Source organism: Myotis daubentonii, chromosome X (assembly GCF_963259705.1).
Source record: "Myotis daubentonii chromosome X, mMyoDau2.1, whole genome shotgun sequence".
NCBI classification, from domain to species: Eukaryota; Metazoa; Chordata; class Mammalia; order Chiroptera; family Vespertilionidae; genus Myotis; species Myotis daubentonii.
The window spans coordinates 1137018-1152736 of record NC_081861.1 but is presented as its reverse complement, the minus strand read 5'-3'; the positions used below and the strand labels follow the sequence as shown (position 1 = coordinate 1152736).

The 15719-nt window shown below is 46.7% G+C and overlaps 1 protein-coding gene across 11 annotated transcripts in view; it reads left to right on the top strand.

The window, feature by feature from the left end:
* The window catches only part of CASK (calcium/calmodulin dependent serine protein kinase), a 277352-nt gene that overhangs the window by 243652 nt on the left and 17981 nt on the right, over positions 1–15719 (top strand). For 4 of the 11 annotated variants that reach the window (XM_059679502.1, XM_059679503.1, XM_059679507.1 and 1 more), the window contains exons 18-21: positions 2221–2289; positions 3641–3676; positions 5872–6068; positions 9931–10046. In XM_059679502.1, coding sequence (XP_059535485.1) covers positions 2221–2289; positions 3641–3676; positions 5872–6068; positions 9931–10046 — 418 coding nt within the window. The remainder of the gene's footprint in view (positions 1–2220; positions 2290–3640; positions 3677–5871; positions 6069–9930; positions 10047–15719) is intronic. The other 7 variants (XM_059679506.1, XM_059679508.1, XM_059679512.1 and 4 more) reach the window with 3 other exon arrangements.

The following is a 15719-nucleotide window of genomic DNA, read 5'->3' as shown; positions in this document are numbered from 1 at the left end:
GAGGCGGCTTCTCCTGGTGTCCAGATAGAGTCGGTCAGATCATGAGCCAGGTCTCGAGGGGCGTGAGGAGTGGCTAACTGGCGTTATTAGAGGGATGGAGGCTTTTGCAACCTGCCGTGGAATCATATAAATTTGGGATGTTAGGTGATTCGTAAACACGTTTCCTAGGACAACACAACCCCAAGTTTCTTTCTCAAGCGAGGCTCGGCTGATAGAGACGGTCGCTGCTGCCTGTCTCGCTCAGTTTCGTGTTGGTGACTGAATGCGATCCCGAAGGCTCTTCTTTTTCTGTTTGGAAATGCAAAGTGGCATCGGGGGTGGCACCCTTCGGCCACTGCTCACCCGGCTCCAGGGTTATTTTTGAAGCCTGTTCTCCCATGGGCATCTCCCACGGGTGTGCACAGCAACACGACGTACGCTTCCCAGCGCCTCCTCTGTGAGCCTGGCAGGGACCAGGGCGGAACTCGTGTAGGAAATGGCATTTGTACTCGGGCAGCGCTGCAGGAGGAATGATCACGCTCCTCCCCTTCCCTAGCAAGACTGTCCGTTTCCCAGGACACATCTGAGGCCCCTGCGTCTCTGAACCTGTCGAAGAGACGCAGACGAATTGGTAGTTGGGTCAAGTGCGTGTTGAGCGAGCCATGGCGACGGGGGTTTCTGTTCATCTCAGGCCTTGAGCTCCCCTCGGTGGCCTTTGACGGAACTTCAGTGAACACTGTGTTTTCACAGAAAATGCAGTAGTTCCACTCCGGGATGTGTCGTTCGGAAGTTTGGTGTTCTAGGAAATGTAGTAAACACAATGGATTTCTGTCTTTTCTGGCTAACGAACCAGAAGGCAGTTATTAAGATCCCATGAGTTTCCCTTGTGTTTGTTACGTGCTTGAACTAGGTTTGGGATGGGCGAGTGTGAGACGTGTACATTCTACACTCTCACGTAAGAAGAGCCCCCTCGTACCTGCTCCCCTCCCAGCCCCAGCACAGCCTGTCTGACCTCCTGGCAGAATTCAAGTCCCAGGTGGGACCTTCCCCAGCTGGGGCCATACTTCCCAATGGAAGGCTCTCTGGCCACCTGCCTCAGTATCCCCCTGACCTCACCCCGGCCCTACTGCCTGGGGTCTCTTGGGTGGTACCTAGAGATCAGTCTGCTCACCAACGTTTGAGAAGGTTCATCTAAGGGATCCCATTATTTATTTTATTTTAGAAGATTCTATTCTTTTAATTGATTTCAGAGAGGAAGGGAGAGAGATGGAAACATCGATGATGAGAGAGAATCATAGACCGGCTGCCTCCTGCACGCCCCACACTGGGGATCGAGCCCACAACCCGGGCACATGCCCTGACCAGGAATCAAACTGCCACCTCCTGGTTCCTAGGTCGGTGCTCAACCACTGAGCCACGCCGGCCAGGCCAGAAGTTTTCTTTAAATCTTCTGGGGGGGGGGGGGGCATGTCTTTTAAGCAGACATGCACATTTCAAAGGTTTCAGAGAACTCTACTAAACCAAAAATGTTGAAACACTTACTTCCCATCCTCTCCTTGGTCTTCGTGTTAAAAGTGATTTGGACAATAAGGGAGTGGGGCCAGGGAAGGAGTGTGAGTGCGTCGAATAGGACAAATATTATAAATAAGAATAAAACACAGATATATACTAGAGAAGAGACCTTTATTCTTTAGGTCATTGTAGCGGATTGATTCAAAGAATAATCTCTGAAAATGTTTGTCCTAGAAAGATCCCAAAGCGACTGCAACATGAGAAGTCTTTTTTTACATTAGTTTCACCTCAAATGGAGTCATTCAGTAATTTTTGACATTGAGGAACCAAAAAATTTACTAAATACTTTGTAAACCTACTTTGTAATGCAAAGTACGCAGTTGGGGTCTTTAGCCCAATAATGCTACAGTAACGTTTGTCATTTCATAGCACTAGGTAGGGTTCTAACATGAAGCCACTCTCTGCGTCTCCTTTAAAGAAAGCGAAGGGTAGAGAGTGCTGGAGACAGGAGAGAAGTGGTTCATGAATGACACGGTCATCGCTTACAGCGTATGACTAAACTGCAAAGTTTTTTTCTGATTTCTGTGAAATCACGCAAGTAAGTCAGTGCGGCACCTTCGCAGCTGAAACCTCAGAGGAAATGGTTGTCGGACTGTGGTTGTAACTGTTGATGTGAATATATCTGTCTCTGTGCTGGTGTTTGTTAATGAACCTTGTGTCTTATTTCAGAGAGATTCCCCCTCCACTTCCAGACAGTCCCCAGCTAATGGTCATAGCAGCACTAACAATTCTGTTTCGGTAAGAACTCGAGCTTCACACGGCCATGAGTGTTCTAGTTACATGTGTCCAGTGGCAATATGTCTTCTGCCGGCAGTTCAGAACTCCTGGAAGATCTTTCTCAACATTTTCTTCTCCATAAAACCCCTCCCATTAGTTAAATTTGAAGACACGCAGTTCAACACTCCTTTGGTCACCCCCCAGATATTCCCGTGTCACCCCACTAGTCTTTATGACTTCGCTTAAACTTACGCAAAGGATGTAACTGGAAATTTGTTGAAATTTCGAAGTGTTTTTTAATTTGAGAAAGAGAAAGAAATGTACCGATTTTGCAGCGCAGGCATTTGGGTCTTAGGCTTGTAGTGACGTCAGCGACATGCCTTAGTTTCCGCTATCTAAGTTTATGAATTGGTGTGCCCTCTGTTTTTGTGGTACGTGCACATATTTTTGTGAATTACAACCCTTGCCTGGATATGAAAAGCAAAAGGAACTGGCTTCAATCTGCACTTAAGCCACGCTGTTATCACATCTTTAACACAAAGTACTTTATGTTTTGACTTGAACTTGGAATTTTTTTTTTTTTCCCCAGAACTTTCCATTTTGATATATGAAAAGAACTGGTTTTAGTTTATTTGAACAAACGGAAGCACTTACCGGTGCAAGTATGCAATATTTGGGGGTAACAAAGTCTCCTCCGAGTTGCTGGTATTGCTGTTCAAAGTATTGAAAGCTCCGATAATGCAGCAGTATCGCTCTTTTCTGACTATTCATTTGCCCTTTAAAAATCTATCAGCTTTTTGCAAATAAAATAAAAATATATCAACTTTGTTATCGGGTAAAATTTTAAATAATTTCAACATCATCTCAAATGGAATGATATCATTAAGTAAAATTATGGATGAAAATTCCCTATGGCTTCTATTTTCAACTTCAAATAGGCAATAAAGGAATTCATTCTGACAGTGAACATTTAATACTTTTCAGATGGTGACAATCCATAGAGCCATCCGATTTTTCAAAATCTAAATGGTGGCAGTGACCAAGCTTAAAGAGCAACAACTCTTTTTGGTTGGGGTTGTTGTTGAAATAGGGCTGTTTCACTCGCTGTGGCTTTTGTGTTGAAGATGCTGAGTTGTTGCTTAGCAACACATTTTCTCTCTGCTTCAACTTACCTGCTTTCTTCAGCTTGCTGCTAAATGGCTAATTTTTTTAATAATTCAACATTTCTGAGAAATGGAATAATGTGTATTATCTCTTTACAACTTAAATCTAGCTCATTTTTTTTAACCATATTGTAACAGAACACACAAATGTCCTTGTACTCTTGAAAAGTAAATGAAAATTTTTCTCCTGGGTTGGCTCTATTCTACAGGACTTGCCATCAACTACCCAACCAAAAGGACGACAGGTGAATAGACATCCTCTCTAGAAACTTCTCTAAACTGAGCTGCTAATAGCCAATCCTTTATTAACCCTCTCCATCCCATAATGTCTGCATTTTGGACCATAACATTTGAGCATTGAGAGCTTGTACCATTTCATTTTAACACATTAAACATGACTAATTCGCTATAAAGATTTTCCCCTCACATCCTTGTAGCTACGATGGTTAGTGTCATTTCAACCTGATCACTGTGTCAGTGATTAAGAATTCAGCCTTTTGGGGGTCTTACGGGCCTGGCTCTGGCTGGGGTGGGAAAAAATGTTACAGGTCACAAAATTTCTAAGATTGTAAGAATAACTCAAATGTACATCCTGGTGAACATTCTTTTTTTAAAAATATATTTTATTGATTTTTTGCAGAGAGGAAGGGAGAGGGATAGAGAGTTAGAAACATCGATGAGAGAGAAACATCGATCAGCCGCCTCCTGCACATCTCCTACTGGGGATGTGCCCGAAACCAAGGCACATGCCCTTGACCGGAATCGAACCTGGGACCCTTGAGTCCAAAGGCTGACGCTCTATCCACTGAGCCACACCGGCGAGGGCTGAACATTCTTAAGTAATAATTTTATGAAATTTGAAGTCCTTTTAGTATCTGTATTTGCATGAATGTTTCTCAGCGGCATTGACAATGAAGAATGAGGACATACACATCTGGCATTGAGGCCTTGCCTGCCTGCTAGTCGCCACATGAAACCTTGAGGGCTGCCAGCCACAGCAGTAACTTTCAGTTCCTCCCAAGGATGGCTTTTAGGTGCAAATGCAGAGATTTGCTAATTTTATAGGCGGGGTTTCTGCAAAGAAACTTACAGGAAACAATTATGCAATCGTTCCAGAGCCTTCAGGTCAGCTTTACAGTGACTTAGACATTAATATTCAAATTTAATTTCAAGAGATAGAATCTTTATGGGCTTTTTCTGGAAATGCGGTCTTAAAACATAATCAGGTGTAGAGTTCATATTGGCGTGAATTAGCACCTGACGGAATTCGCCCACAGTTTAGCATTAGGACTCAGTAAGCTATACAGCGCGCCCCATACCTTAAAGCAGCGGTTCTCAACCTTCCTGATGCCGCGCCCCTTTAATACTGTTCCTTATGTTGTGGTGACCCCCAATTTCATTGTTACAAATTGAACACAATTAAAGCACAGTGATTCATCACAAACACAATATGTCCCCCTTAGGGGGACACATGTAATTATATGTGTTTTCCGATGGTCTTAGGTGACCTCTGTGAAAGGGTCGTTCGATCTCTAAGGGGTCGCGACCCACAGGTTGAGAACCGCTGCCTTAAAGTCTTTTATAATATTTACTAATGACATTTACATATCATCACACTCAAAGCCTGGAGCTCTGCTCACTTCTAGCATCACGTTGGCAAAGCTAGGCTTCACACTCACTTGTCTTCTCTAAGAAGAGTAAAACACAAATATGAAGCCTACACCCTTTTTTAAATAGATTTTTATTGATTTCAGAGAGGAAGGGAGAGGGAGAGAGAGATAGAAACATCCATGATGAGAGAGAATCACTGATCAGCTGCCTCCTGCACGCCCCCTGCTGAAGATGGAGCCCGCAACCACTGAGCCACATGGCCGGGCCCTACATCCTTTTTCCAAACTAAAACTATTTTTAAATGCTTCTTTAAATGGTTTGAATCACATTTCAGTTCATCAGCTGCGTGCCCACACACTGCCGGTCGCCCTGTAGGCATTTCAGGGCAAGGTGCCAAGGCAGCGTTCTTGCTAGTTTCATGCCACGTGCTGCTTCGTGGTTAAAACCTACCCTGAATGATTGTATTGGTGGCTTCATGGCTGCCACATCATCACAACAACTTATCCATCACACCCATGAGACCTCATGCCGATTTTTAAATGGAAAGCATACGTCTCTACCATCACAGGCCTATTAGGTCTTTAGTTGTAATAAACAGTTATCTTAAGTGCTCCCCCCAAGTAAGCACAGCGAAGATTTAAAGCTGTGCCCATCCGAAGTGGTCCATCGTTTGTCGTGGTAGCGGGTCTTTGTGTTGTGTTTCCACGCATCCTTTTCGTCTCGCCATCCAGTGTCCCGTTGGTATCGGGGGTGTCGGGGTGTGCTTGCTGGGGGCGCTGCGGGCTCCGCGCCGCCCCGGCCTCCGTGCTCACGCGCTCCTGTCCCGCAGATCTATGTGAGGGCACAGTTTGAATATGACCCTGCCAAGGACGACCTCATTCCCTGCAAGGAGGCTGGCATCCGGTTCCGCGTGGGTGACGTCATCCAGATCATCAGCAAGGACGATCACAATTGGTGGCAGGGCAAACTGGAAAACTCCAAAAACGGGACTGCGGGTCTCATTCCTTCCCCTGAGCTTCAGGAATGGTACGTTCTTTCTCCTTTTGTTTTGTTTCGTCACAAAAAACGAAGCCCTGCCTGTCCATTTTTCCACTTTGATATGATTGCTTTCTAGTGGCAACCCTGATCTATTCCTTGCCCTACTAGCCAGACACAATTCAAGTTCGTCATTCCCGAATGCTGCATCCTCGGCATCTAGTGCGCTCCTACGTATCCAGTCAGATCTTCGTGTTACATAAAGGCGAGAAGGGGCTAGGGCAGGGGTGGGGAACGTCTGGCCCGCGAAATCCTTTGGTCTGGCCCTGCCAAAGCATTAGGGGTGAGTTAATTAAATGCTTGACCCAATAGAGCAGGCAAATTTTTAAGTTGATAATTTTGTACAGCCCGAGAATGATGTTATAAATATCCATCCCTGCTCTAGAGAGGTTGAGTGGACAGCCTCGGGTCCCTGTCACATCGTGGTCTCTTAGCAGAGCCCTCCACTCCTGTATGCTGCTTCAATGCTGTTAGAATTGCAGTTTGTTGTTGTTTACTTAGGAGTAGGATATTCTCTTTTTTAAAATATATTTTTATTGATTTCAGAGAGGAAGGAAGCGGGAGATAGATAGAAACATCAATGATGAGTTTGATGGGCTGCCTCCTGCACGCCCCCCACTGGGGACTGAGCCCACAACCCAGGCATATGCCCTTGACCGGAATCGAACCCGTGACCCTTCAGTCCACAGGTCAACGCTCTATCCACTGAGCCAAACCGGCTAGGGCAGAATTGCAGTTTTCTAATGTCCCTCTCCTTGTCCCTGCACATGCTGTCACCACCCGTTCCACTCCACCACCAGCGAAACACTCAAATGCCCCGATTCAGTGTCACTCAGGGTGTTTGAAGATAAAATGTGTTTCACGCCCAGCCAGCGTGGCTCACTGGTTGAGCATGGACCTATGAACCAGGAGGTCACGGTTTGATTCCCGGTCAGGGCACAGGCCCGGGTTGTGGGCTCGATCCCCAGTGGGGGGCGTGCGGGAGGCAGCCGGTCCATGCTTCTCTCTCAAACACTTTGGTCTTTACCTTGCGAGGTCTTTAAATGTATGTCTGTTAAGGAAGCTGGAGCTTTGAAAGCAGGTTAAAGTCAGACAGTTTTTCGGGGGGCGGGGCGGTATATTTTTATTGGTTTCAGAGAGGAAGGGAGATGGAGAGAGAGAGACAGAAACATCAATGATGAGAGACAATCATGGATCGGCTGCCTCCTGTACTCCCCCCAACAGGGGATCAAGCCCACAACCTAGGCACGTGCCCTCGACTAGAATCGAACCCGGCACTCTCCCCCCCCCCCCCCAAGTCCACAGGCCAGCGCTCTGTCCACCGAGCCAAACCGGCCAGGGCATCAGTTTTTAGACCCTACTTTTAACTGAGAGAAGGAGTCACAGGTTACTATATATCCTGGTGAAGTCTATTTCTGCTGTTATTGTTAAAATTGGCTTAGCTGAACTACTATTTTAATAATGTTGAAGGTTTTACTATTGTCAGTCCTTTGACAATCTATCAGAAGTCTAGTGCCAAAGAGATAGATATGACTGAGCTTTGTTTCTTGTGACAAAAAAGAAGCAGTAGGCATTGTGTCACTTCTCCCACAATACGTGAGCCTAGCTAAGGGAGACGTGAGCCTAGCTAAGGGAGACGTGAGCCTAGCTAAGGGAGACGTGAGCCTAGCTAAGGGAGACGTGAGCCTAGCTAAGGGAGACGTGAGCCTAGCTAAGGGAGACGTGAGCCTAGCTAAGGGAGACGTGAGCCTAGCTAAGGGAGACGTGAGCCTAGCTAAGGGAGACGTGAGCCTAGCTAAGGGAGACGTGAGCCTAGCTAAGGGAGATGTGAGCCTAGCTAAGGGAGATGTGAGCCTAGCTAAGGGAGACGGAGGGCATTGAGCGCATGGCTATTTATAGCTCCTTCCCACACCTTTGTCTCACTAATTAAAGGAATTTCTCCATTAATCACTTTCGTTTGATTGCCTCTTTTAGTCATCCATGCTCCCCCCAAATATTCTTACATCTAGAATGTTCGAGCCATCCTTTCACACGAGGGGGTGTGGGCCCAGGGAGAGGACGCAGCAGCCTTCCACTTGGCATTGTCTTTCAGTTTGACCTTCAAGAAACAGCTTAAGCATTAGCAGGAGTCATTTTTTAAAATATATTTGATACTCTGGCTTCTCTTCAGATCGCATAAATCTTTCACCTTTTAAAATATATTTTATTGATTTCAGAGAGGATGGGAGAGGGAGAGAGATAAAAACATCCATGATGAGAGAGAGCCATGGATCGGCTGCCTCCTGCACGGCCCCTCCTGGGGATGGAGCCCACAACCCGGGCACGTGCCCTTGACCGGGAATCGAACCGTGACCTCCTGGTTCATAGGTCGATGCTCAACCACTGAGCCACGCCGGCCGTGCATAGGAAATGTCTTCTGGAATGTTAACCATATATCATGAGCATTTGCTGAGAATAATTATGTAGATTCCAGGCCTCTTCTGCCCATTCAGATCATTTGTATAAATCATGCTTCGTCGATGCCCAGAGCTCCAGGCGCTCTGGAGCAATGCTGAGAGGGGGCAGTGGGAAAACCATTTAGCTTCCTGTTCCCTGTTCGCTGGGCTGGGTTATTTGAACCAGAGCTGCTGAGTGAAAAGAAAAGTGCTGTAGAAAATAGGCTTCTGGAAATTACCTTGAAAGCACTGAGTCGCTGAAAGGTAGTGGGGAACTCAGCGACCAATTTTTCTATGAGAGCCATCAATCAGAGCAATAAAAATTAAAGCACTGAAGTGGCCCATTTTGCCAGGCGGGCATCTCTGTTAGCGAAAACGTCTCTGCCGGGGGACCAAGGTTAAGACCAAGGCCCGTCCAAGTAGGGGAGGCTGTTAGGGGACCTTTCCCACAGTTAGGACTGCAGAAGGAGGACAGAAATCATGGCCCGAGGTGCGTTTGGAATGGGTTCCCACATAGGGACACGTGGCCTGGAACAATGAGGGCAACACCGGCCATGCCCTTGATCTGAGCTCTCCCCTCTGCTAATCATTCCAAATATCAGTGAGAAACAAAAGGATCGCCCAGCCGGCGTGGCTCAGTGGTTGAGGGTCAACCCATGAACCAGGAGGTCACGGTTCAATTCCCAGTCGGGCCACATGCTGGGGTTGTGGGCTCGATACCCAGTAGGGCACGTGCAGGAGGCAGCCAATCAAGGATTCTCTTTCATCATGGATGTTTCTCTCTCTCCCCCTCTCCCTTCCTCTCTGAAATCAATTAAAATATATATTGTTAAAAGGAATGAACTATTAATACACAAAATAATATGGATGAAACTCAAAATCATTATATTTCCAGACAAAAAAAAAAAGAGAGAACGAACTATAGGATTCCATTCTATATGATGAAATTGCAGACAATGCAGAGCTGATCTGTAGCCACAGTGTTGCCCGGGGTTTCAGAAGAGCATAAGGGAACTGCTGGAGTGATAACATGTTTGGTGTGTTCTTTGAAAGATTCCATGAGTTCGTACATGGAAATTAGCCAGAAAGGCACCTAACACTAAATCGGTCAAACGAGACCTGTATCAACTCAGCATCCCGTGCTCTTTCCACCGCATGTCACGACCATGGGTGTAGGCTTTTCATGTGTTATCCGTTACTATGTGCTCAAGGAACACGATGTCATGTTATGATGAGCCGGTGTTCTTCAGACCTTTCTAGGACATTGCCATGAAAGCCAAAGAACAGGCTTTATCTGAAAGACCTGAAAAATTAGTGAGGAGTACGTTCGTGCAGTGATTTTTCAAATCAGTGATTTTCCTCTTTGGTCAACACCAAACTAGACATGCGTTCTTTCCCTCTCTCTCCTGGTCTGCTAGGCGAGTGGCTTGCATCGCCATGGAGAAGACCAAACAGGAGCAGCAGGCCAGCTGCACTTGGTTTGGCAAGAAGAAGAAGCAGTACAAGGACAAGTACTTGGCCAAGCACAACGCAGGTAGGGACACGCCTGGCTGTCGCTGCGGCCGGCTCCACACCGCAGAGCCCAACACACAGGTCACTTGTCCTTCAGGCTTCAGAGTTCTCTGTCCCCAAACTCCAGCATGTGAGCGCTTCATCAGCTGGCAAAACCGTTCAAGAACCCCTGCCTTCCCATATGATGTTGGTTGGTTGCCAGATATATTGCAGAACTCAACTTCGTAGGAAGAAAGCGCTATTTGGCAATAGCAGGCTCTGGAACAGCAAGAACCCAGTACATGAAGTCCTCCCCTGAGAAATGCGAGCTTGGGAGACTGCTGAGCCGCCAGGACTCTGGCCTCCTTGCAGATTGGTCTTGAGCAAATGCCCTTGCTCCTGGCTCCTCTCCGGCCCTTGGACTTGGCCCCGGGGCACATTTCAAAGGGCAGAGGCGCACTCTTAACAGAGAGCTGGGCTGCCGATGGTTGGGTAATCGGTTTGAAAGGGCACAAGTGACATCGGATACTAAATTGGTTTAGTCCGGCTCTGTGGCTAGTCTTTTCCGTCACTGGTATTTCCTTGGCTCCTAAAAGACCAAGAGCATTACCGTGCCCTTCCCTTCATGGTATGCTTGCCTTTCTGGAAGCTTGCCTTTCTCAAGACAAAAGGCTCACTTGTTTGCCAATAACTGAAATGAATCCCCAAAAGGCATGACCTGTCATTGCAGTAGGATTCCCGAGGGCTCACTGAAATTAAAGTGTGTGGTGATCTAAGAGTGGCATGAGATTAGTTCCCAGGGTTTCAGAAATAACTCCCCAAATCAAACATGTGGCCAAAAAAATCAAGTGAACGCAATCACGCATGCCCGTTGACAGGTCAGTGTTTCCGACCAATAGGAAAGCCTTTCTCTCTGCAGAATGTTCGAGCGATGGTGTCAGCATTCATTAGAAAAAGTGCTTTAGAAACTCGCAAGGGTTCGCTTGTGGTTCAGAGAGTAAAAGGAAGCATGTTGAAGTCCTACGTCATGTGGAATAGATGCGAGTGGCCACATTTGATGTCCAACAAATACGCTGCTAATGGGTTTTTGGTTTTATAAAGAGAGACTTAAAGCAGTTTTGTTAGGCATGGCCCTAGTGACTCCTCATGGTAAATGCTCAGGTGGTACAATTTGAGGAAAGTCACTGCCGTATCAGCAGAATGTTATTTCCCACAAAATGTCAGTGGTTGTTGCCAAGCCTCTGTAGTCTCCTTATTTCCATCAGCTTCTAACAGGCTCACAAATTATTTATATGTGTGTGTGTGTATATATATGTAGAGCAGTGGCTCTCAACCTTCTGGCCCTTTAAATACAGTTCCTCATGCTGTGACCCAACCATAAAATAATTTTCGTTGCTACTTCATCACTGTCATGTTGCTACTGTGATGAATCGTCATGGAAATATCTGATATGCAGGATGGTCTTAGGCGACCCCTGTGAAAGGGTCGTTCGACCGCCAAAAGGGTCGCGACCCACAGGTTGAGAACCGCTGATGTAGAAGTGTGTGTGTATATATATCCTTGTATGATTTTTATAATAATTTTAAATGATACAGATAGATAGACATTAAAATTCATTTAAACCTAGGAAAGCAAAGAAGTGGCTGCTTAAGGCTCTCAGTTCATCGCTGGTGTACATTCTACTACAGTGGGGCCTTGACTTACGAGTGTCCCGACTAACGAGTTTTTTGAGATACCAGCTGTCTCTTGGCCGATTTTTTGCATTGAGTTGATAGAGTAATTTGAGTTAACGAGCTCAGTCTCGGAACGAATTAAACTCGTAAGTCAAGGCCCCACTGTAATAGCACATGACAGGAGCGTTCCATTGGCCCATCTCCCCTCATTCAGCTCTGAGGACAAATACAAAGTCAATTGATGGAAAAACTAGAACCTCTACATGCTGAGCAAGAATCCACTGCCTCGTTCACTTCAGAATTTTGCCTTCTCCCCTGTTCCCCTGCTTTGTCACCTGGGCCACCCTGGCCTCCCATCTGCCTGTTCTGATGCATCGTAGGCGATGCTCAGCGGCACTGCAAACACGCCCGTCAGCTGACCAGGCAGCCGGAGCTGCGCCCAGGAGTCCGCACACCCGAGTCATTGCAGCTCGAAGATCACTGATCACATTGGCCAGTCGGGGGCACCATTTCTAATTCTGAAATCCGGTGGGTCTCGGGCTCCTTCTCCACCAGGCCTGGCGAATGGGTATCATTTTCTCTTTGACCTCCTACCTCCGAGCCAAAGCCGAGGGCTAAGTTCTTGTAAACTTGGAACTAAGAAGGTGGGGGACCCACCGCCATCGCTTCCTTGTTCTCTTCAGCTTCTTCCCACGCAGTGGTCTTCTGGGCCCCAGGGCCTTTCTCCCCATGTCCCACCCACTTCTCCGATGGCCTCTGTCCCTGCGAATGAGACGCTGCTTTGAGCCCTTGGCTGGCCGGTCTGAGCCTCTTATAAGGTCCTGACAGAGCCTCTCAGGTTTCTCTGTAGACGGCCATTGTCAGGGTGCCCTTCCCCGCAAAGTCATCGCTCCTGAGTCCCCCAGAAGCTTCCCTGGTCATCAGGAGGTGCCGGGCCCCTTTCCTGGCCTCTGTGAAGCTGCGCCTGGCCAGGCCTTGCTCTCACCATCTCCTCAAGGTCCTTCCTCTTCCATGTGGCTCATTCGAAAGTGCAGACGAGCCATTTGCTTCATGATCATCTTGACTGTTGACAAGAGGTGAAGGCAGAAAAGGAAGCCAGACATCCTAACCTGCGGCATGGCCTGTATAAAGGATTGCTCTAAGGGAGAGAAACAGCCCTGGCCAGTGTTGTTCAGTGGATAGAGCACCTGCCTGCGGACCAAAGGGTCCTGGGTTCGATTCCAGTCAAGGGCACATACTTCAGTTATAGGCTCCTCCCCGGCCCGGGCCCTGGTCAGGGCACGTGCAGGAGGCAACCACTCAATGTGTTTCTCTCACATCGATGTTTCTGTCTTTCTCTCTCTTCCACTCTCTCTAAAAGTCAATGGAAAAATGTCCTCAGGTGAGGATTAACAAAAAAGAGAGAGAGAAACAAATACAGATGACCTCCATCAATAAGGTGGATATTTTGAGAACTTGAAATATCCTGTTCTTTAGTACCAAGAACTAGCTAACTGGGCTCATGGGTCACAAACCAAACTATGTTTCTGAAGGATTTGGGGGACTTTTTCCGAAGTTGGTTGTAAAACACAGTAGGGCATCTTCTCATAAAGCTCAGTAAAATAAAACAAGGGCCACATGTTTTTCCTGCTTCAAATATTGGAGAACTCAGCATATATTGGTGGCAAGATCCAAACCTTATCATCATCCTGAAGTTGTTTATATTTTCAGTAAACATGAGGAATGGGAACTCTGTCAACATCTGGAACTGATAGGAATGGTAACACTAGAATTAATTCTTTCCATTTCTGTTACTGGGAGAGTGCACATGTCTAATTAAAGCAGACTTCTCTGCAAACTGTGTTGCCTACATCTCACATTATAAAGTGGCAGCCTATTCACTGAATATGACCTATAAATAAGTTTTGTTTTCCACATACACTCACGGCGTTTAAAATAATAGCTATCACCTATCTAGTGTGGCTCAGTTCTTGAGCATCAACCTAGGAACCAGGAGGTCAGGGTTCGATTCCCAATCAGGGCATATGCCCAGGTTGCGGGCTCCATCCCCAGTCGGGGGTGTGCAGGAGGCAGCCGATCCATGATTCTCTCTCATCATTGATGTTTCTCTCTCTCTCTCTCTCCCTCTCTGACATCAATAGAAATATACTTTAAAAATAATAATAACAGTTATCACCGTTGAAAATCAGGCCCAGAAGACCAAGAAGAACAGAGAATATAGTAACACGAGGCCCGCTTTCTTCCTTCACGGCTCTAGGCTCTTGGTGTCCCTGTTGAATGGGGCACTCATTCTCTAGACACTCTCTCTAGGGCCATTGTCCCCACCACTGCATTCCTGCACCCGGCCCACTCATGTCAGCACACCAGCTGCCCGGTCACCGTGTGCTGTCTTCTCTAACGGAAGGATTTGTTCAGTATTTGAAGACCCTTCTAGCTTTTCCAAGCAGAGACAGGAATCAGTGCTAAAGGCTTATTTATGAAGAAGATTCCACCGGAAAGGGGTTACCTACATACTTAACAGTGGCATAGATATTGAGTGGCTTCCCAGGAGGTCAAGATCACGTGAGCCAACTGTGCCAGACAGTATTTCTGAAGCCTTGGGGATAGATGTGACCATGGTGTACAGTGTTCGCAGCAAGCCCGTCTTCTGCGATGCGGCCAAGTTTGCAGCCACATGAACTTGATGGGGAAGATTGTCATGCTGCTGGGGCAGTGGTCGGCAAAGCGGCTCGCGAGCCACAGGCAGCTCTTTGGCCCCTGGAGTGTGGCTCTTCCACAAAATACCACGTGCGGGCGCGTACGTACAGTGCGATTGAAACTTCGTGGCCCATGCGCAGAAGTCGGGATTTTGTGGAAGAGCCACACTCAAGGGGCCAAAGAGCTGCGTGTGGCTCGCGAGCCGCAGTTTGCCGACCACTGTGCTGGGGGAACCGCAGTCCTGAGGCCTTGAGGCTCCTCACCCTGGGACTTCCGAAATCAGTTGCAGATCCCGTTACTCATGTAAACTTTGAAAAAATATTCCCTCATTCATTTTTTCAACATTAGAGCTCTGAGCAGAGGTATTTAAATCTCCTGAGACCCTATTTACATCTCTTTAAACAAGAAAAGTAATAGGCACAGGTGATTAGAGTGGCAAACCCAGGAAGGCTGCTTGTAACTACTACCAGACAAAATCTCCACGCATCTGCTCACGTGTGAAAGCCGCTGGCTTTGAGAGAAGGGTGTTGCTGAATTTGTATTAAATGGGTTTGTTTCTTAATGTGATTGATTTGCCTCGTGTTGAGAATATTGCATGATAAAGTTTCTTTTGTGCATATACTTTTATTTTACTAATATATTAAAGCCATATTTCAATGACCCCTGTCCATTTTTCATGCTGTCTTACTCCCAATGGCCTCTGCATGTAAGTAACTGTTGGGTGACTATGCCTCTTTGTTTTTGATGGTTTTCTTTCATGACGTCCTCTTATTTAATCAGCAAGCATCTTAAAGCCTGTAAAAGTCCAATCTCTATGTGTTCTCCTTCTATCCCTTGTACGTCTTCTTTTCCAATATTGTTTTTGATTGTTTTGCAATCCTCTGGCCACGTGTTGATTTGATTCTGAGCAGAGTAACCTCCTCATGCTACCCATTTAAGGTTAAGATATCGATGTGTAACACCCCAGTTCATTTGTTTGTGGTGTCCATGGTGACTCTAACTCGTTCTTGTGTGTTTTGGAAAATGACGGGTCTTGTTTCAGTAGGATTGGAGTTAGGCTCTGTAGAGGGGAAGTGGTGTACCCACCATTCAGAAAGCTGTGTCATCACCTTGCTCTTCTGTGAGAGGTTTGACATTTTGTCTATTAAAGTCTGCCAGCTGGTTGATGCGCCTCTTCCACTAGCGCACGTTTCCTGGATGGAAATGCCACCCAGAGGGCAGTAGGGAGAAAAAGCAGTGTCGTCAGCACTCCTGGTTTTAAATATTTTGGTGACTCTTGTCACCCTGTCACCACCGCAGCGTGACCCGCTAGCTCTGCTACGCAGAGAGCCTCATGTTCATTTCGA